This window comes from Nomascus leucogenys, chromosome 10, assembly GCF_006542625.1.
Source record: "Nomascus leucogenys isolate Asia chromosome 10, Asia_NLE_v1, whole genome shotgun sequence".
Lineage (NCBI taxonomy): Eukaryota > Metazoa > Chordata > Mammalia > Primates > Hylobatidae > Nomascus > Nomascus leucogenys.
The window spans coordinates 79,662,012-79,675,584 of NC_044390.1; the positions used below are offsets into that span (position 1 = coordinate 79,662,012).

A 13,573-nucleotide genomic window follows, 5' to 3' on the forward strand; every position below is an offset into this window, starting at 1 on the left:
GCCATTTTCCATGTTGGTGGTTATTAAGCAAGACTTGAACATTTGTTTGTTGCTGGTTTAGGCTTTTATTTCAGAGTTCACAGAATTAACTTTCTTTTTTTCTGATCCCTTCCAGAGTAAATGTGTCAAATACTGGCCTGATGAGTATGCTCTAAAAGAATATGGCGTCATGCGTGTTAGGAACGTCAAAGAAAGCGCTGCTCATGACTATACGCTAAGAGAACTTAAACTTTCAAAGGTTGGACAAGTAAGTATATTGTCGTATTCTAGAGACTTTGGGAACTGTTGATGGTGTGTAGGAATTCAGGGTCTTGCCGTTACTCATGTTTGCATACATGCATGCATTCGCTCACTCATTGATTCAGTACCCATTTATTGGGTTCCTTCTATGTGCCAGGCACAGTTTAAGCAGTACTGGTACATTGTGAACAAGGCAGGCAGTGTTCCTGCCCTCATTGAGCCTAGGGAGATGGACGATTTAAAAACAAATAACTGGCCAGGCGCCGTGGCTCACGCCTGTAATCCCAGCACTTCGGGAGGCTGAGGCTTGAGCCAGGGAGTTCGAGACCAGCCCTGGGTGGGAGACTGGGATAGTGTGACCTGAGTGGCTACAAGGCCTGTTAGGAGGCCTCTGCAGGGGCCTATGTTGATGGCCTCCTCTCCAAGTATCCACAGACTTCAGCAGTTGTTCTTTTTTGTTCCTTCCTTTGGAATGGAATATTATATAAAATGGCAGAATAAACTGGAAGAGAAGCAGTAGATGTGAGAGGTGCTGGGGGGTGGAGTCTGCAGGATATGAGGATTGTTTGGCTTTTGGAGGAGGAAGAGGGATTCAAGACACATTGTAGAGGTTTGAGTCTGAGCGGACAGTGATGCTGTGGCAGACACCACAAAAGCTGGAAGGAGAACTGATGTGGGCAGTGATTTGTTTTCTTCTGGATGTGTTCAGCTGGGCATCTGAACAGTCATGTGGACATTCATCTATTCATTCAGAGATATTTGTTCAATGACCTCTTGGTTCCTGGCACCATGCTGCTTGCTGGAGATAGAGCGGGGGAACAAAACAGTTGGAATCCCGGCACTCCCAAGTGTACACTGTACTGGCCAGTAATCTACCAGCCCAGTAATCGCACATATAAATATATCATTATAAACTGTAATCAGGGCTAGAAAGAAAAAATGCAGGAGTTTAGGGTTCATTTGTAGGGGGAAGGGACTTTTTTTTTTGAAACAGAATCTTGTTCTGTCACCCAGACTGGAGTGCACTGGTGCATTCACGGCGCACTGCAGCCTCAACCTCCTAAGCTCAAGTGATCTTCTCGCCTCAGCCTCCCATGTAGCTGGGTGCTACAGGCGTGTGCCACCATGCCCACCCAATTGTTAAATTTTTTATAGAGATGGTTGTCTCATTATGTTGCCCAGGCTGGTCTTGAACTCCTGGGCTTAAGCAATCCTGCTGCCACATGCAGCCTCCCAAGGTGCTGGAATTACAGGCGTGAGCCAGCGCACCCGGCCAAGGGAGGGGAGGTTCTTAAGACATAGGGAACAATGTGTTTGAGTCAGCAAAGGAGGTTGTGGGGGTTTGTCCTAAGTGTGGTAAGCAGCCAGAGTTGGATTTAAGCTTTTAAGAGATTCCCCTCCACCCTGTAGAGACTGGAGGGGGCAGGAGTTGTTCTAGGGATTAGGACCAATTTGGAGGTACTGCAGTCATCAGAGTAAAAAATAATACGGATTGAACTAGGCCAGTGGCCAAGGTGCCTGAAAGAAGAGGACCCAGTAGAGCTGACTGGAGGCAGACGTGCAGGGATTCAGTGAAGGAGTGTACCAAGGGCGAGGGTGGTGTACAGGGTGACTGGCAGTTTTCTAGCTTGAGAAAGGTCGAGGGGGATGGCAGTGGACTTGAGGAAGCTGGGAGGATCAAGGACCTCTTTGTGGACACACAAAGTTTGAGATGCCTTGGACACATTGAAGTGGAGCAGTCAGGGAGGCAAGGGTGGAGGTGGGATGCGGAGGGGAGGTGGGATGCAGAGCGTCGTGGATGGATCAGTTTTGCTCGATAGAGGGACATTTTTTTCTGTGGCAACAGGAAGGCAAAAGGAGAAGGTGGCCACAGATGCCAATAGGTGAGCTGAGAGTGATTGTATTCCCTATCGTCTCAGGAGCTTGAGGCAAGGCCATCAACAGACAATCAGAGGGAATAAGAAGAGATAGAATATATGAAGAAAGGGAGAAAAGATGAAATCGTAATTGTGTAGCAGGGCAAGAAGTCCAGAAATTTCTGTGCTGTGCCAAGTGCCCAGTTGAGGTGGTGAACATGAAAATATACTGACACCCATTGCCTGGTTTTTCTCCAAGGACACTTTGCTCCTAGGGCACAAAACAGAAAGTACGTGGTTTGTCCAGGCCCAGGGCTTTGCATAGGTGCAGTGGATGGAGAGGAGGTAAAGGAGTGGAGGCACATGGTAGAGAGAGACTGTCCCCAGAGCACGGGGACTCCTGGCCGGATGAGGGGGACAGGTGCAGGAGGAGGCAGGTGGAAAGTAGAGGGAGGGCTCAGTGGTCTGGAGGCTACAGGAAGTGACGGGGGGACCAGAAGGAGCTGGAAGGCAGTGTGGTTGTGGCCCAGGGTGGGATGTTTGGATTTCTGATGTCCGAGAGGGTCCAGTCCTTCTGATGATGGGGAGGGGTGGAGGCTGAATCTATGGTAGAGATAGTGAGAGGAACTGGAACAATGTAGCTGTCAAGTAGAAATGGGAGACAGGGCTGGGCGCAGTGGCTCACGCCTGTAATCCCAGCATATTGGGAGGCTGAGGCAAGAGGATCGTGTTAGCTTAGGAGTTCTGGGCTGCATTGAGCTGTGATTGTGCCACTGCACTCCAGCCTTGGCAACAGAGCGAGACCCTGTCTCTTAAAAAAATAAAAAAAAAGAAGAAAAAAGAGAAAAGTGTCCTTTTACATCCCTTTTAAAAATGTCACTTAAGGCTGGGCAAAGTGGCTCATGCCTGTAATCCCTGCACTTTGGGAGGCCGAGGCGGGTGGATTACTTGAGGTCAGGAGTACAAGACCAGCCTGGCCAACATGGCGAAACCCCCTCTCTACTAAAATTAGCTGGATGTGGTGGTACACGCCTGTAGTCCCAGCTACTCAGGAGTCGAGTCTGAGGCACAAGAATTGCTTGAATCGGTGAGGCGTAGGTTGCAGTGAGCTGTGATCAGGTCACTGCACCAGCCTGGATGACAGAGTGAGACCCTGTTTCAAAAAAAAAGTCACTTAGCTTAGATTGTCTCTACATATATAGGAAGAAGATGTAGCAATGAATGGTACTGCTACAATTACATGATCTGGATAGACCCAGAAACATGATACTTTTTGGTTTTCTGTAGCCTTGGTGCCATTGTTGATCTTTATTAATTATCATTATCCTCAAAATAGCCGTAATGTGCTGAGTCTCTTCCTATTTGCTGGGCAGAGGCTGAGTATTTCAGCGAGCTCATTGAGTCCTTACAATTGCATTATGAGAGAGAGAAAGATTATTATTTCCACTTTGCAAAATGAAGAAATTGACGTTTAGAGATATCCAAGGGCCACGTGAGTGTGAGTGCCTGGAATTGGAGCCTAAATCTAGTCATCTGATAGCAAAGCCTGTTTTCTTATCTGCTTTGCATTAAATACAAGTTTAAAATAGAACAATACTGGCCAGGCTGGTGGCTCATGCCTGTAATCCCAGCACTTTGGGAGGCCGAGGCAGGCAGATCACCTGAGGTCAGGAGTTTGAAACCAGCCTGGCCAACATGGCGAAAGAAACCCCATCTCTACTAAAAATAAAAAATTAGCCAGGCATGGTGACACGTGCCTGTAATCCCAGCTACTTGGGAGGCTGAGGCAGGAGAATCACTTAAACCCGGGAGGCAGAGGTTGCAGTGAGCCAAGATCATGCCACTGCACTCCAGCCTGGGCAACAGAGTAAGACTCTGTCTTGGAAAAAAAAAAAAAAAAAGAATGATACTATAATAAAAGTCTGTGTTTATATGGTGGGGAAGGTTGAGTATCAATAAAATAACAAAGAGGAATGAATGTCTTAAGTGAATGCCTGTTTCCCCATCTGCTTCCTCTTCTGCTGGGAGAGACCTGGATCCCTAGAGGTCTCAGTTGCCTCCAGAGCTGAGTGCCACGGGGATGCAGGGGAACAGGGATGTTACCTGTCACTGATAATTCAGAGAGATGATTCAGGGTCTAGTTACCTGAAAGAACAAATTGCCATGCCAGACCTCTTGGTTCTTATGACAGCAGCAAAGAGTCACCTCCAGGATTGCCCAAAAGGAGACGAGTTCTGGGAACCTCACGAAGAGGACCTTTCAGTGGAACCTGGGGAGATTCTCTTCCGCTCCATTGGCTCACATTGGATTTAGGAAAGCTTGGAACCGGGTGATTCCTCAACCTCTTGATTTATTTAATTCTTTTCTGGTTTTTCTTGGCTCTACTCCAGGGGAATACGGAGAGAACGGTCTGGCAATACCACTTTCGGACCTGGCCAGACCACGGAGTGCCCAGCGACCCCGGGGGCGTGCTGGACTTCCTGGAGGAGGTGCACCATAAGCAGGAGAGCATCATGGATGCAGGGCCGGTTGTGGTGCACTGCAGGTGACAGCTCCTGCTGCCCCTCTAGGCCACAGCCTGTCCCTGTCTCCTAGCGCCCAGGGCTTGCTTTTACCTATCCACCCCCAGCTCTTTAACTGTAGGAAGAATTTAATATCTGTTTGAGGTATAGAGCAACTGCATTGAGGGACATTTTGATCCCAAGGCATATTTCTCCTAGACCCTACAGCACTGCCATTGGCCATGGCCATTGCAACATGCTTAGTTAAAACAGCAAAGACTAAGTCAGCATTGTCTCTGAGTCCACTAGAAGTTGTGCATTAAACAACTTCATCCTGGCTCTGCAGTTTCTCCTTATTCTTTGTGATGTTTGCTTTGTAGCTGTTGACTGCTCTGTAGGTATTGAGGTGGTGGGGGTGTGGTGGAAATAGACCTGACTCTTGAGGATCCCTTAAGTCATTTTTGCTTGGTTCTCTTTTACCTTCTTTTCTTCTACTCTTCTATGATTCATCTCTTTGATTGTGATTCTGTTCTCTCTCTCTCTTTTTTTTTTTTTTCGTTTTTGAGATGGAGTCTTGTTTTGTCGCCCCGGCTGGAGTGCAGTGGCGCCATCTTGGCTCACTGCAACCTCTGCCTCCCGGGTTCAGGCCATTCTCCTGCCTCAGCCTCCCAAGTAGCTGGGATTACAGGCATCTGACACTACGCCCGGCTAATTTTTGTATTTTAATAGAGACAAGGTTTTGTCATGTTGGCCAGGCTGGTCTCGAACCCTTGACCTCAGGTGATCCACCTGCCTTGTCCTTCCAAAGTGCTGGGATTAGAGGTGTGAGCCACAATGCCCGGCCCATTCTATTCTCTTCTACCATAAATATATTTCTCCCCTAACACTATATTTGTTTGCTTCACAAGATTCCAGCCACTTTCCACCAAGGCCTTTGATGGAAGCTGTGCTGTGACCTCTGTAATGAGTCTGTGGGCTGCTGATTCTCCAGTTTGGGCTTCATGATTATACTGGGGAATATTGGGTTTCCTAAATCTCGTTCATTTCTTGGGCAAGTAGATATATCTGAAACTTTTTATTTGTCCAGTTGTTAAAGAAGCTACCATTTATTGAGCCAGCCTCTGAGCACAATGTTTTTTGTTTTGTTTTGTTTTTAATTTTTTAAATTATTTACTTCTTCTATTTCAATAACTTTATTATTATTATTTTTTGAGACAGAGTCTTACTCTGTCACCCAGGCTAGAGTGCAATTGCGCGATCTCAGCTCACTGCAACTTCTGCTTTCTGGGTTCAAGCAATTCTCATGTCTCAGCCTCCCGGGTAGCTGGGGTTACAGGTGCATGACAATATGTCTGGCTAATTTTTATGTTTTTAGTAGAGACGAGGTTTTGCTGCGTTGGCCAGGCTGGTCTGGAACTCCTGGCCTCAAGTGATCCTCCTGCCTCGGCCTCCCAAAGTGCTGGTATTATAGGCGAGAGCCACTGCACCTGGCCCTCTTTCAGTAATTTTGATGTATTTTTTTGTATACGATTCCTGTTTCATTCTGTCCAACCAGCACTCTGTATGGTATGTGCTGTTGTCCCCATTTCACAGATGCAGAAACTAAGGGTCAGAGAGGTTAAGGGACTTACCTCAGGCACGTTGTACTGGAGAAGCTGAACTCCAAGAGCAGGTTTGGGCTAACTCCAAAGCCCTGTGCTTTTTGCCAACGTATTTTCAAACATAAATAGACAATTTTATAAATAGCTCCCAAGAGTAGACATTGTTTCTGTTAATATTAATGGCTTGGTTTTGAGTCTGAAACCCCCATGAATGATTCTGTTGTCCCTGCTTTTTGTCCTTCTGCCCGCAGTGCTGGAATTGGCCGGACAGGGACGTTCATCGTGATTGATATTCTTATTGACATCATCAGAGAGAAAGGTGGGTCATCTGGCGGGCAAGAAGCAACAGTTTCTGTTTTTAGTTTATGGAAGGAAAGTGCTCATGAAAACAGCCTGGGGAAGAGAGGTTGAATGGGAAAATTTTTTCACAAAAATCTGGGCTGAAGACTTCAGTGTGTCTGCCTGAGAACAGAAGTGACACTATTTGAGCTTTTGGCATAAAACGAAGTCTAGGAGCTGCAGAACCCACTGCCATGGCCTTTTGTTGCATACACAGTGGTGGTCGCTATCCAGCCACCTGACCTTGTTTACAGTATGGGGTGATTTGTTGGAAAGTGAGGGAATCCTGACTTCTGCCACTTTGTTATTTATGTAGTCTTCTGGGATCATTGGTATTGGTCAGAAGTTCAACACTGTAGCCATTGCAACATGCTCAGTTAAAACAGCAAAGACTAAAAAAAAATTAGCATTGTCTCTGAGTCCACTAAAAGTTGTGCATTAAACAACTTCATCCTGGCTCTGCAGTTTCTCTTTATTCTTCATGATGTTTCTTTCGTAGGTGTTGACTGCGACATTGACGTTCCCAAAACCATCCAGATGGTGCGGTCTCAGAGGTCAGGGATGGTCCAGACAGAAGCACAGTACCGATTTATCTATATGGCGGTCCAGCATTATATTGAAACACTACAGCGCAGGATTGAAGAAGAGCAGGTACCAGCCTAAGGGCTGGCATGCAGATTCTCATTCTTTTGCTAGGCCTCTTGGATACGCTCTCCTTTTGAGCAAGAGGACAGGCTCTGATAGACAACTGTTTGATTTGGGAATGGGAAACAGACTCCCAACTAAAAGGGCCTCTGGAAACTGTTAATTATTCTCTACTTCTCAGCTCTGATTTTTCACTGCAGAGGAGCTTAGGGAAGGGCACCATCCTATCAGCCTGGCCTGCCAGATTGAAGAACTGCCATGCAGAAAGGTTCTCACGTTCTCAGGCTCACGTGGCAAGCGTAAAACTCAAAGCCTTGAAGTTTCTAGCCTGTTCCAGCCTTGATCCAGGCCATGTTTATCCTGATTCCATCCTTTAAAATGAATGCCTCATTCTTAATAGCGCAAGGCAGTTTGAACCACTAATTTGGTCGAGTTGGAAACAGTGAAACTTCAATTTTAATAAGCTGTGCATAATGAAGAGGAATGTGGAATTGGAGCCTTTCCATCTGAAGCTATTCATAACAGGCACAAAGCTGAGTTAATTAGGAATATGCTGAGATGAAGGAAATGAGGAGAACTGCTCTTTTGGGGGCTGTGCTTCTCTCCCCCACCCCTAAACCCCATTGCCATGCTGCAGATGGGGTGGTGTCTAAACATCAGTGGCGAGTGCCTGCATTACTCTGCTCGTTGCCTTCCAGAGAACTCAGCTTCTCCAAATGCTGAGCTCTTTTCAGAATGGGACCTCCTACCAATATTTGAAAGATTTCTAGCCTAGCAGAATAGCAGCCACGTTATCAAAGTTTGGTTGGCCAAAGTAAGGTACCGGCTAATTAGTTTAGTAGGTTTTCAGTCCACACAGACATACGGGATTGTTTTATTGTACATAGACATCTTCAGAAACAGTGTATGTATAGAAATGTAAGGTCAAAATTTGAACCTCAGTGCTTTAAATCTGAATTTGTATTAAGTGATATGAAATATTTAGATGGTTACCTTATTTTATATATGTCTTCCATTGTACTTAATTTGGCCCAAGAATAGTTAGGCAACAAGTTGCCCAAAGAGAAGGATTTCCTGGTAAATACAAAGAGAATGTAACATAGTTGCTACAAGTTGGAGCATGTTCAGGGATGTCTTTTTTTTTTGAGAGAGATGTCTCTCTCTGTTGCCCAGGCTAGAGTGCAGTGGTGCAATCATGGCTTACTGCAGCCTCAGTCTCCCGGGCTTAAGCGATCCTCCCACCTCAGCATCCCAAGTAGCTGGGACTACAGGCATGCACCACCACACCTAGCTAATTTTCTCATTTTTTGTAGTGTCACGGTTTTGCCATGTTGCCCAGGCTAGTCTCGAATTCCTAGGCTCAAGCAGTGCTCCTGCCTCAGCCTCTCTGAGTAGTTAGGACTACAAATTTGTGGCACTATGCCCAGCTAATTTTTTTATCTTCATTTTGTAGAGACAAGGTCTCACTATGTTGCCCAGGCTAGTCTTGAACTCCTGGGCTCAAACAACCCTCCCACTTTGGGTTTCCAAAGTGCTGGGATTACAAGTGTGAGCCATTGAGCCCAGTGACCTCTGGGTTTTAAAAATGTGTAGGCTGCGATTATTTATTTTTAAAAATGAAATCCTGCAATATATAGTTTACTGCATTGTGTGGTTTGAATCAACCTGGGAACTGGCTCGCTGGCTGATTGTGGTAAAGTAAAGAAGTACTTAATTTAGTAGAAAGTTTAAATGGCAGACATAACATTAAACCCAGCTGATTTATAAATGAAGCAAAAGAACAAAACTCATTCAGGATAATTGGTTATTCTAAAATAGTCATTTCTAAAATTATGAAGTGTTCAGGACCTTTGGGAGTGAAACAATTTGCTAAAGAAGGATCAGTGAAAAAAAGGAATGATGGGTGAAGAGCTGTGGAGAAGGAAGAAAAGAAACAGCACAAGGAAGGAAGAATATAAAATCAGATGTGGGAATCCAGGGGAAAGTGCAAACGAAGCAAGATTGAGAAAATTCTCAAGTTTTTATAAACAGTTCTCATGCTCTGCCAGTTCCTTGGAGGTAGACTTTTTTGTTAACTTCCAACTACAGTAGTGAAAAAAAAAAAAAAACCCTCAAATTTGCAAAAGCGGTCTGTGGAATTTTCTTTACCCAGCTTTCCTGACTGTTAAGTTTTTAGCACACTTAACTTTATCATTCATTTATTCTCTCTGTTTAAAATTAAAAATGTAAATTTTAAAAAGTAAAATGTTTGTTGGTTACAAACATTTATACCGCTTTGTCTCTAAATATCATTTCATTTTAAAAAATAAATAATCTAAGCCTACACATTCTAAAATGTGTGTATTTTCTAAAAATAAGGGCATTCTCTTACATAACCAATGTCACAATTATTTGATACAATGATCGAAATCTGGAAACTAACATTGATATAATACTATTATCTAACCTATAGACCATCTTCAAATTTTGCCAGTTTGTCCTGCTAGTATCTTTTATGGGTCCAGGGTCACACAGTGCATTTAGTTATAATGTATCTTTTTTCTCTTTTTTGAGACAGGGTCTCACTTTGTTGCCCAGGTTGGAGTGCAGTGGTGCAATTATGGCTCACGGCAGCCTTGACCTCCTTGGGCTCAGGGGATCCTCCCACCTCAGCCTCTCGAGTAGCTGGGGACCACGGGTGTGCACCACTATGCCTGGCTAAGTTTTGTATTTTTTGTAGAGATGGAGCTTCGCCGTGTTGCCCCGGCTGGCCTTGAACTCCTGGGCTCAAGTGACCCTCCTGCCTTGGCCTCCCAAAGTGCTGGGATTACAGGTGTGAGCCACCACACCTGGCCAGTTATTAGTATGTTTAATCTCTTTAATCTGGAACAGTTTCTCAGTCATTCTTTATTTTTCATGACCTGGATGTTTTTGAAGAGTTTAGGCCAGCTGTTTAGTAGAATGCCTTTCAGTTTGGATTTGTCCAGTGTTTTCTCTTGACTATGTTCTAGTCATGCATTTTTGGCAGGACTGTCACAGAAATGTTGTTGTAGTCTTCTTAGTACATCACATCAGGTGCACACTGTTGATCTGATTCATTACTAGTGGTGTTAACTTTGATCACTTGAATAAGGTGGTGTCTGTCAAATTTGTCCACCATAAAGTTACTTGAGCAAAATGTAGCTGGGACTACAGGCGTAGGAAAAAATGTATTTTTCCCTTTTAAGTTAATCTCTTGTCCATAAAGTTATTATTTTTCCCTTTTAAGTTAATATCTTGTCGGTAGATACTGGAGACTGCGTAAATTACCTATTTCTCATAATACTTTTTTTTTTTTTGAGACGGAGTCTTGCACTGTCTCCCAGGCTGGAGTGCAGTGGCGCAATCTTGGCTCACTGCAAGCTCCGCCTCCCGGGTTCACACCATTCTCCTGCCTCAGCCTCCCAAGTAGCTGGGACTACAGGCACCCACCATCACACCTGGCTAATTTTTTGTATTTCTAGTAGAGACGGGGTCTCACCGTGTTAGCCAGGATGGTCTCGATCTCCTGACCTTCTGATCCACCCGCCTCGGCCTCCCAAAGTGCTGGGATTACAGGCGTGAGCCACCGCGCCCGGCTCTCATAATACTTTTTGCCTACTAATTTTATATTCATTGATTAAATTCTTGCCTGAAAAAATTATTACTGTGGTATTTGCCAAATGGCAATTTTCTGTTTCCATCATTGCCTTTCCCCCAGCTTTTAAAAGTATAAGTGACAAAGAAAAATTGTATATAAAGTGTACACCATGATATTTTGATATATGTATACTTCGTGAAATGATTATCAAAATTGAGTTAAATAATGCATCCAACATCTCAGTTACTTTTTTTTTTTTTTTTGAGACAGTCTTGGTCTGTCACCCAGGCTGGAGAGCAGTGCCATAATCTCGGCTCATTACTACCTCCACCTCCCAGGTTCAAGTGATTCTGCCTTGGCCTCCCCAGTAGCTGGGATTACAGGTGCCCGCCATCACACCTGGCTAATTTTTGTATTTTTAGTAGAGACGGGGTTTCACCACGTTGGCCAGGCTGGTCTCGAACTCCTGACCTCAAATGATCCGCCCGCCCCGGCTTTGCAAAGTGCTAGGATTACAGGCGTGAGCCACTGTGCCAGGCCACTCTTAGTAAATTTTAAGTGTACATTTTTTTTTTTTTTTTCAGATGGAGTTTCACTTTGTCACCCCGGCTGGAGTGCTGTGGCATGATCTTGGCACACTGGAACCTCTGCCTCTTGGGTTCAAGTGCTTCCCCCACCTCAGCCTCCCAAGTAGTTGAGACTACAGGCACCCACGACCATACCTGGCTAATTATTGTATTTTTAGTAGAGATGGGGTTTCACCATGTTAGCCAGGCTGGTCTCGAACTCCTGACCTCAGGTGATCCGCTCACCTCGGCCTCCCAAAGTGCTGAGATTACAAGCATGAGCCACCATGCCCAGCCACATTATGTTATGATTAACTATAATCACCATGCTGTATATTAGATCTCCAAAATGTATTCATCTTATGTAACTTCAAGTTTGTACCCTTTGACCAAAGTCTCCTTGTTTTCCCCACCCCTAACCCCTGGTAATCACTGCTTTAACCTCAGTTTTTATGAGTTTGACTGGTTTAGATTCCACATACAAATGAGATCAGGCAGTGATGGTTTATTTCACTTAGCATAATGTCATCTATGTTCTTGCAAATGACAGGATTTTTTTCTTTTTAAAAATAATATTCCCGCTGGACATGGTGGCTCATGCCTGTAATCCCAGCACTTTGGAAGGCTGAGGAGGGCGGATCACTTGAGGTCAGGAGTTCAAGACCAGCCTGGCCAACATGGTGAAACCCCATCTCTACCAAAAATATAAAAAATTAGCTGGGTGCGGTGGCACACACCTGTGATCCCAGCTACTTGGGAGACTGAGGCAGGAGGATCACTTGAGCCCGGGAGGTGGAGGTTGCAGTGAGCCAAGATGGTGCCACTGCACTTTAGCCTGGATGTTGATGTTGTTCCACTTGTTTATTTTTACTTTGGTTCCCTGTGCTTTTGGTATCAAATCCTAAAAACCATTGCCATGACCATTGTCATGTTGCTTTCCCCATATGCTTTCTTCTAGAACTTTTAAGGTTCATCATTCCCTTTTCTGTTTTTAGTTGCAAGCCTACTATAAGGAAGGGCTTTCCTTTCTCCCTCATTTATTTATTCATGTTTATCAGAATGGGCACCTTACTACTGTTTTTGTTGTTATTGCTTGAATTGACTTGAATTTGGCTAGTGGGAACCTTTTCAGATTGGGTACTCTGTCCTTTTGATCTGTTTCCATTTTCAAGCACTTCTTTAGACTTTAGAAGATGGTCTAGGCTCATCTCCTCCTTTCCCAGCCATTTTTCAAAGGAACCTGATTCGTTTTAGTGAAGAGTAGTATTTTGAAACCAAGATCTGGGCACTGGGTCTACTTGTTTGTACTGGTACAATGTTCTTTGAATTGCTAATTAGCTGATCAATTACTGCTCTATTTGAGTTCCCTCTTTCTAAAACCTCACATATGTGTACAGATGGTCCCTGAATTATGATGGTTCGACTTACGATTTTTGATTTTATGATGGTTTGAGAGCAATACATCCATTCTGTTTTTCATTTTTCATTCAACACTTTATTTTAAAATAGGTGTTGTGAGATGATATTGCCCACCTATAGGCTAATGTAAGTGTTCTGAGCACGTTTAAAGTAGGCTAGGCTAAGCTGTGGTGTTTGGTAGGTTAGATACATTAAATGCATTTTCGACTAGTGATATTTTCAACTTATGATGAGTTTATTGGGATGTATCCCCATAAAGTCGAGGAGCATTATACATATCTCTGTATAGTAGAGTGAGTTCCTTATACCTTTCATCCACTTTCCCCTGAAGTTAACATTTTACCTAACCATGATACATGTATCAAAACTAAAACATTAACATCAATACATTGCTATTAACTAAACTCTAGAGTTTAATTGGATTTTGCCAGTTTTCCAACGAATATCCTTTTTCTGTTCCAGGATCCAATTCATGATCACACATTGAGTTTGGTCACTTGTCTCTGTAGTCTTCTCCAATCTGTGACAGCTTCTTAGGCTTTCCTTGTTTTTCATGACCTTGACGATTTTTGAGAGTACTGGTCAGATATCTTGTAGGATATCCCTCAACTTGTGTTTAATCTTATGTTTTCTCATGATTAGACTTGAGTAATGGATTTTTGGGAAGAATACCACAGAGGTATATTGTTAAGTGTTCTCATCACTTGGAGGTAAATGTTATCAACATGGCCTGGTGATGTTAAACTTGTCAGTTTGTTTAGTTAGTATCTGCCAGATTTTTCTCACTGCATAATTACAAATCCTTCTT

General features: G+C 44.0%; 1 protein-coding gene across 2 annotated transcripts in view; it reads left to right on the top strand.

Moving 5' to 3' along the window:
- PTPN11 (protein tyrosine phosphatase non-receptor type 11) overlaps positions 1 to 13,573 on the top strand; it is a 94,392-nt gene that overhangs the window by 66,576 nt on the left and 14,243 nt on the right. The window contains exons 10-13 of one of the 2 annotated variants that reach the window (XM_030821438.1): positions 116 to 247; positions 4,475 to 4,641; positions 6,450 to 6,517; positions 7,037 to 7,188. In XM_030821438.1, the coding sequence (XP_030677298.1) occupies positions 116 to 247; positions 4,475 to 4,641; positions 6,450 to 6,517; positions 7,037 to 7,188 (519 nt within the window). The remainder of the gene's footprint in view (positions 1 to 115; positions 248 to 4,474; positions 4,642 to 6,449; positions 6,518 to 7,036; positions 7,189 to 13,573) is intronic. The other variant, XM_030821439.1, reaches the window with a different exon arrangement.